This window comes from Mandrillus leucophaeus, unplaced genomic scaffold, assembly GCF_000951045.1.
Source record: "Mandrillus leucophaeus isolate KB7577 unplaced genomic scaffold, Mleu.le_1.0 Scaffold120, whole genome shotgun sequence".
In the NCBI taxonomy this organism is placed as follows: domain Eukaryota; kingdom Metazoa; phylum Chordata; class Mammalia; order Primates; family Cercopithecidae; genus Mandrillus; species Mandrillus leucophaeus.
In genome coordinates this window covers 1292014-1300099 of record NW_012100321.1, presented here as the reverse complement: position 1 = coordinate 1300099, position 8086 = coordinate 1292014, and the positions used below count along the sequence as shown (strand labels likewise).

Below are 8086 nucleotides of genomic sequence, written 5' to 3'. Positions count from 1 at the left end.
AAGGAAGCACAGGCCCTCCTATCTGCTCTCTCCTCTGCCCAGGATGCCTCTCTTCCACCCTCTGGCCCAGGTCCCCTCCTCCAGGAAGCCCTCCTGGATTTCGCCCTGCCCACTCTGGGTCGTCTGGGGACAGGTCTGTCCTCCCACTGGGCTGTGAGCCCCATGGGGACAGAACCAGGGTTGTTTCAGTCACCCCGTGGTCCTCCAACAGCTCCTGGCGGCAGGTGGGCAGGGATGAGGACCTCAGGGCACTCAGGACAGGCACTCAGGGTTCGTGTGTTGGAGGACGAAACATAGGATGGGGCAGAACAGGCCCCACCTGGTCTGAGTCCTTTCGGCTGCTGTTGAAGGCGTCGGGGACAGCCAGCTGCGGGTACAGGCCCCGGCCCAGCACCAGCTTCAGCAGAGCCAGCTGCTCGCGGCTCAGGTCCTGGGCTGAGCTGGCAGCGGCCTGCAGCTGCGCCAGGTCATGCCGGAGCTTGAACTTCACATCCTGGGGGGAACATGGGAAGGCAGAGTCTTAGGGGACCTGAGGAGCTGCTACCATGATCCACAGACCCCCAGGCGCTGCAGATACCTGGGGCCAAGCACCATCCACAGAAACCCGGATCCTGAAATGAGGACAGGGTCATGGCCCCTGGGAACCCCCAGGAGAGGTCAAGACCCACCTTGGTAAACCCCACCCACCTACCCCCACACCCCACAGCCCATGGCACCCACCTGGATGTCCACGCCATCGCCAGCCCCTGGGGGGTCTGGGCCAGCCCGGTCCTCCTCGCTGGAGCCGCCGTCCTGCTCCTCCTGCAGCCGCAGCACCTTGCGCCTGCGCCCCGCGCCCTCCTCGTGCTGGCGTTTCAGCTGGTGCAGGGCCCGGCGCTCCCGGCGCTGCTGCAGCCGACTGTAGCTGTCCGCCACCTGCGTGGCCTGGGCCCCAGTCATCAGCCCGTGGTCCTCCAACAGCTCCTAGGGGCAGGTGGGCAGGGGTGAGGGCCTCAGAGCAGACTCAGTGGGCTCTGGACTCATATGGAAATGGGGACCCTCCCGGTGGCAGGGCTGCTAGTGCCCAAAGGGGGCTGAATGAGGACAGCCCCTCGCGTGGTGCTGGGCGCGGATCGCTGCTCCAGAGGGAGAGCTGTCCTCACTGTCGGCAGAGGGAACACCGGGGCCAGGGGCAGGAGGAGGCAGGCAGGGGCGCCCAGTGCCTTCTCCAAAAGCTGGCTCCAGGTTCTGGTGACTGCCCCACCTGCCCCTCGGGTCTGGGGCAGGGGACATATACTGGATATCCAGATGCCCCTCAAGGAGCCCTGCTTTCCCACACAGCCCTGGTGGGCGTCCTGCACTAGCGCTTCCGAGTGTAGCCCTGGGGCATCTGGGAACTTGGTGGGAATGCCAAGTCCTGGGCCTCATTCCAGAACGACCAGGTGGAGAGTGGAGGGGGCTGGGCGGGGCTGGGCGGGGCTGGGCATCTGGACTCAGCAGACCCTCCAGCTGACTGTGACCCATAAAATCGGAGACCCATGCCCTCCCCGTGTCCGCACCTTGTCAACATTCCTCAAGCGACCCGATGTGGTTGGACCCTCTGTTTCCTGCTGAGCCCTGGCCGATGGAGGACACAGGAGATTGTGTGTGTGTTTGTGTCTGTGTGTGTGCATGTGTGTGTGCAAAGGGCTCACACTTTCCATTAGATTCTCAAAGCATCTGGGGACCAGTGAAGCCTGAACTCTAGCAGCCAGAGACCTCAGGACCGATGCTGAGAGCGGTCAGGGCATCTGTGGTCCCCAACACCAGGACCCCAGAAATTGCACAGGAGGCGTCGGCTGGGTGACTGCCTATTCTGGGCCTCCGCTTGCCCATCTCCAACCAAAGAGAACGGGTGACACCAGGAACTCTTTTATTCTATCCTCAATCCATGGATACAACCACGGAAAAGGGCCTAACAGCAGGTCTTTCTGCACTCAGATGGAGAACATCCACGGAGTATCCATGAAACAAGCTGCGGAACTGTGTGGGCACAGGAGAAACCCAAATTTTTTTTTTTTTTTTTTTTTTTTGCCTAGGCTGGAGTGCAATGGCTCAATCTTGGCTCACCACAACCTCTGCCTCCTGGGTTCAGGCGACTCTCCTGCCTCAGCCTCCCAAGTAGCTGGGATTACAGGCACTCACCACCAAGCCTGGCTGATTTTTGTATTTTTAGCAGAGACGGGGTTTCACCATGTTGTCCAGGATGATCACGAACTCCTGACCTCGTGATCCACCCGCCTCAGCCTCCCAAAGTGCTGGGATTACAGGTGTGAGCCACCACGCCTGCCCGGCAGGTGCTATTTTTATCCTCTCTTTTTTTCTAGGGGAAGCTGAGGCCCAGAGACAAGCAATAACATGCCCGGGGCCACGATGTCAGAAATGGCAGAGCCAGGTTTGTGGCTGGGGTGTCTGGCTCCAGATGTGCCGGCCCCAACCACAACCATAGGCTGCCTCCAGCACCACGCCCATGCAGCCAGCTCTGCATCCCCGGTCGGGAGGGCGAGCTCTTCCCGAGGATGCTGCATGTCCACTGACTCCGTCCACCCCTCCAGGAAGCCCTCCTGGATTTCTGCTCCCTTTGCCCCGCCCGGCTGCCCCAACACCTGGTCACCGGGTGGTGGGGGAGGTAGGTGCAGGGTGGGACTCTGGTCTGACTGCTGTCCGGGAAGGGGAGGCAGTGCCCTGGAGTGTGCTTGCATGCATCTGCCTGGGCGGGGCCAGCCTTACCCCTCCTCCTGAGCCTCACCTTGAACTGGCGCCGAAGGTTGGCCATCTCGTACAGCCGATGCTCCTCTATGCCCCGGCGGCGGCACCACTTGCGAGAGTTTCTGCTTCGTTCAGATTTTACCTGAGGGGAGGAGCAGATGCCAGGGTGTCAGGGCCCAGCCAGCTCAGGGAGGGAGGGGCTGACCTAGCACCCAAAACCCCAACACAAGCATCCCTCAGGGACACCTGCTCTGCTGCTTCCAGGTCTCAGCCCCAGTGCCCCCTCCTATGGGAAGCCCTCCCAGACTACCCACACACTGGGTTCGACACCCCTCTGGGCTCTCCCAGCCCCTTGGACTCCCCATTCCAGCCCTCTCTGGGTTGTCACTGTCACATCAGTGGTCTGTCTCCCCGCACTGGGCTGTGAGCCCCGGGAGGGCAGGGCCAGGGTAGTTTTGGCACTGATGGATCCTCAGCACTATGGTACAGGGCCAGCATTAGGGTGGGGACTCAGGGGACATATACTGGATATCCAGATGCCCCCCCAATGAGCCTGGACTTTCTCCAGATGGCACAGGTTTTCATCAGTGCTCCAGAAATCCGGGCTCCTCTGTGCCCCCGGCCTGGGCACATGCTGTCTCGAGCCGAGGCCATGGATGGTGGAGACGTGGCCCTCCCCAGGCAGGCCCAGTCGGTGGAGGGCTCAGTGGTCCTCCCAGGGTAGGACACGAGGAGGAGCCACAGCCACAGAAGGCCTTGGCCCCGAGCAGGGTGACAGACAGAGGGGCCTCACCACCAGCCTCACCTGCACCCAGGCGTTGAAGACGTTGAAGAGTGTGAAGGGGTCACCCTGGTCGCTCTCCAGCGGCCGCCGTGCTGCCGCGCACTCTGGGCTGCTCTGGGCGCTGCGGGTGAAGGGCGACTGGACGCTGAGCGCAGCCGCGATGGTGAGCACAGGCTCCACCAGGCTGAACATGGAGCCCAGGATCAGCATCTTCCCTGGAGCGGAGACACGGGGCTGAGGCTCCTGGGTGCCAGGACAGGCGCAGCCCTCACCCCTCGGGGCCCCGGCCCGCCCTTCTGCCTGCCCTCCTGCTCCCACCCCCTCCATCTTGCCCACTATGGGCCTCGTGACCCAGATGGACAGATTCAAACCCACGCGCTGTGCTTTCTGCTCATGAGGCCGTGGGCAAGGGCCTTGGTTTCCCCATCTGTAGGTTGGAGATGGCCAGTGCCTGCCTCCTCGGACACACAGGAGACACTGTCTAAGTGCTGGCTACTCCTGTCACCAAGTTCCCCACTCTGCTATTTACAACCCACCCCCCAGCGCTCTAACGCTTCCCTGGCTTGGTCTTTGCTCTAGGAGCTCATTTTGACCCATTGTGGTGGACGTCTCTCCTCCGCGCTGGAGTGTGACCTGTGAGTGAGTCCCTCTCTGCCCTGGCACAGGCACGCACTGACTCCTGTGCCTATCACAGGATGAAGCTTCTTCTGCTACCTTTGTTTAAGTCAAGGTGGAGGTGGAAGAGGAAGAGGGGACAGAAGGCAGGGGAGAGATGGAGAAAGATGGGGCAGGGGCTGGGAGAGGCAGGGAAAGGGGAGGAGGGGCAGAGGGGAGGCCACGGAGAGGAAAAGTGGCAGGAACCATCTCCCAGGGTGGCCGAAGAGCTGGTGAACACTGTCTCCATCTGTGAGTGCTCCACAGCGGACATCTAGACATCCCCTGGTTCTGGGTGCCCAAGCTGATGCTGGACTTCCGGGGACTCCCTTGCCCTCCTGTCCTGTGGCTAGTGGTCTGTGTCATGTGTCTGACCCGCCCCCACTCTTTCCCTTTGCTGACTTTCCACAGTGCCTGTCACAAAACTGGACTCAAGCAGATCACCTGAGGTCAGGAATTCGAGAGCAGCCTGGCCACCATGGTGAAAACCCGTCTCTACTAAAAATACAAAAATTATCCAGGCATGGTGGTGGGTGCCTGTAATCCCAGCTACTTGGGAGGCTGAGGCAGGAGAAGTGCTTGAACCCAGGAGGTGGCGGATACAGTGAGTAGAGATCGCACCACTGCACTCCAGCCTGGGTGACAGAGTAAAACTCCATCTCAAAAAAAAAAAAACAAAAAACAAAAAAAAAAACAAGGCCAGGTGTGGTGGCTCACACCTGTAATCTCAGCACTTTGGGAGGCCGAGGTGGGTGGATCACCTGAGGTCAGGAGTTCGCGACCAGCCTGGCAAACCTGGTGAAACTCTGGCTCTACTAAAAAATACAACAATTAGCTGGGTGTGGTGGCGGGCACCTGTAATCCCAGCCACTTGGGAGGCTGAGGCAAGAGAATCACTTGAACCCTGGAGGCGGAGGTTGCAGTGAGCTGAGATCGTGCCATTACACTCTAGCCTGAGTGACAGAGCAAGACTCCGTCTCAAAAACCAACCAACCAAACAACAACAAAAAAGCTGGCCTCATAAATCAAAGGTGGCCCTAAAGTAGGGCTCAGGGCTGTACTGGGCAGGCCCCTGTCTTATTCCAGGATGCCCCAGCTCTGTCACCAGGGACAAGTGGCCCCACCTCGCCGTGCCGCTGCTTCCCCATCTGTAAATGGGGGAAAAACAACATCGGCCTCTCCTCAGGCTGCCAAGAGGCTGGTGTGTTTCACCCAGTGAAGCATCAGAACTCCTCCCGGCACAGAAGACGCCCAGCACAGGGCCATCCGTGCCTCCTGGCTCCCACTGTGACCCTGAGCAGCAGTTCTCTGAGCCTTGTTTTCCCCACAGGGAAAGTGGGGGCATCTGCCCCCAGCCCTCAGGGAGATAATGTGTGTGAGGCACTTAGCATCACCTCCGATTAAAGCCAGGCTTCCCCCAGGCTCTCAGGAGCCCCCTGGGCCCAGCCTCAGTTTCTCCATCTGCACACTGGGCACGATCAGAGGCCCTGCCCTCAGCAGGTAAGGACGAAATAATGGAAAGTCCACAGAGCCTTTCCCCGGCACACAGCAAGCGCTCACAGAACATTCTTCTGCTTCTCAGCTCAGATTCTCTCTGCTCTAGCCCTGTTTCCTTCCAAAACAAAAATGAGGCCAGGCACAGTGGCTCACGCCTGTAATCCCAGCACTTAGGAAGGCAGAGGCTGGCTGATCACTTGAGGTCAGGAGTTCAAGACCAGCCTGGCCAACATGGTGAAACACCGTTTCTACTAAAAATACAAAAATTAACTGGGTGTGGTGGCACATGCCTGTAATCCCAGCTACTCAGGAGGCTGAGGTGGGAGGATCACTTGAACCCGGGAGGTGGAGGTTGCAGTGAGCCAAGATCACGCCACTGCACCCCAACCTGGAGGGCAGAGTGAGACTCCATCTCAAAACAAATAAATAAATAAAAATAAATCAAACAAAAATGAACCATCTTCTCAGCCCGGGCAGCCCTCCGAGTCCAGCGGATCCAGCCTCCTGCCCACACTGAAGCCCGCTGTGCTGCAAGGATGGGGGACTTCAATGGTGTTAACACACACAGGGGTGGTCCTGCCATGGTGGGCCGCAGGCTGCTGGAAATAGAAAGTCTTCAGTCAGGAAAATCGGGCAAGATGAACAAGCCTCAGTCAGTGAACTCCCCAGGAGGGGTGAGCATGACTCAGGAATGAGGGAGAGGAAGAGTTTTGACATCCTTGAGCCCGCAAGAGAGGGGCGCAGGGCAGAGCTGGGGACACGCTGTGCAGAGGAGAGAGGCGGGAGGGGTCTGAGCTGTGGAAAAGCCAGGACTTCTGTGTTTGGGGGATCTTGGGTACCCCACCTGCCTGTGCCTCCCAAGGGAGGCCCTGTGATTACCCCAAGTGCCGGGGAATTCAAGCGAGGCAGCCTGTCTTTCCTGTCACTTGCGCCGGGGCACTTTGCGCCACATTCTCTGAAACAGCTTTGCAAGCCAGACACCACAGGCCACCCCCAGCCTCTAGCGGTGACGTCTGCAGCGTCAGCTGAGTGCCTTGAGACACTGATGGCACGCCACAGGATGGCCACAAGAGCGACAGGGTCAGAGGGTCTGCTGGCCCTAAATCCCTCAAGATTAACGCCCTATTCCTGATGACACACAGCATGGGGACGAGGAGCACCACATCTGCTTGTGACTGGCTACTGAAGACCTGAGATCAGGAGGGCGGGGAACTGAAAATGGTCTCCATCCACCTCTGTGGACCTGGCCTTTCTAGATCCTCACAGAACCGCCAGGTCAGCTGATGAATTTTCTGGCCACCTTCAGTCACGTAGAACCCAGTGCCACTTAAACACTTCCCATCTAATTCAAAGCTCCTCACCTGACCCAGGGCCAGAGGGACAGCTGTTCCCTCCCCTCCTTCAGGCCTCTGCCCAGGTGTCACCATTCAGTGAGGCCTCCCAGGACAGCCGCATAACACTGCTCCCAGCCCCCACTGTGCCCACCGCGCCCTGCATCTACCCGAGCAGGAACCAGCGGCTGACATTCCATGTTTCACTCATTTATCTGCCCCTGTCCATCTCCTCTGTTACACGTGAACTCCGTGAGGGCAGGAGTTTTGTTTTATTCACTGTCATATCTCTGGCATCTAGAACTGTAGCCATGTGTGGCCAGAGGCGGCCATATTGGACAGTGCAGATGTAGCATGAGGGCGTTCAGGCAGTGTGAACAGCCAGTGCGGAAGCCCTGTGGGGGACACATGCCTGCTGCTACGGGAACAGTGAGGAGCCCGGTGTGGCTGCAATGGAGTGAGAGGGAGAAGGCGCAGCAGGTGCTCAAAAATTATTTAATGAATGGGCCAGGCGCTGTGACTCAAGCCTATAATCCCAGCACTTTGAGAGGCCGAGGTGGGGCAGATCACTTGAAGTCAGGAGTTCAAGGCCAGCCTGGCCAACATGGTAAAACCTTGTCTCTACTGAAAAAACAAATATTGCCTGGGCACGGTGGCTCACGCCTGTAATCCCAGCACTTTGGGAGGCTGAGGTGGGCAGATCACTTGAAGTCAGGAGTTCGAGACCAGCCTGGCCAACAGGATGAAAGCCCATCTCTACTAAAAACACAAAAATTAGCCAGGCATGGTGGTGTGAGCTGGTAATCTTAGTTACTCAGGAAGCTGAGGCAGGAGAATCGCTTGAACCCAGGAGGTGGCAGTGAGCTGAGATCACACCACTGCACTCCAGCCTAGGCAACAGAGCAAAAACTGTCTCAAAACAAAACAAAACAAAAATTAGCCAGGTATGGTGGCAGGCACCTACAGTCGCAGCTACTCGGGAGACTGAGGCAGAAGAATTGCTTGAACCTAGGAGGCGGAGGCTGCAATGAGCTGGGATCGCACCACTGCACTCCAGCCTGGGCGACAGAGCGAGACACTGTCTCAAAGAAAA

At 58.7% G+C, this 8086-nt stretch overlaps 1 protein-coding gene across 1 annotated transcript in view; it reads right to left on the bottom strand.

Annotated features, from left to right (window-relative positions):
• DHX34 (DEAH (Asp-Glu-Ala-His) box polypeptide 34) overlaps positions 1-8086 on the bottom strand; it is a 43156-nt gene that overhangs the window by 10343 nt on the left and 24727 nt on the right. Inside the window, exons 8-11 of the mRNA XM_011970050.1 lie at positions 3533-3726; positions 2768-2869; positions 721-963; positions 320-493 (exon numbers count right to left, since the gene is read on the bottom strand). Of these exons, the coding sequence (XP_011825440.1) occupies positions 320-493; positions 721-963; positions 2768-2869; positions 3533-3726 (713 nt within the window). The remainder of the gene's footprint in view (positions 1-319; positions 494-720; positions 964-2767; positions 2870-3532; positions 3727-8086) is intronic.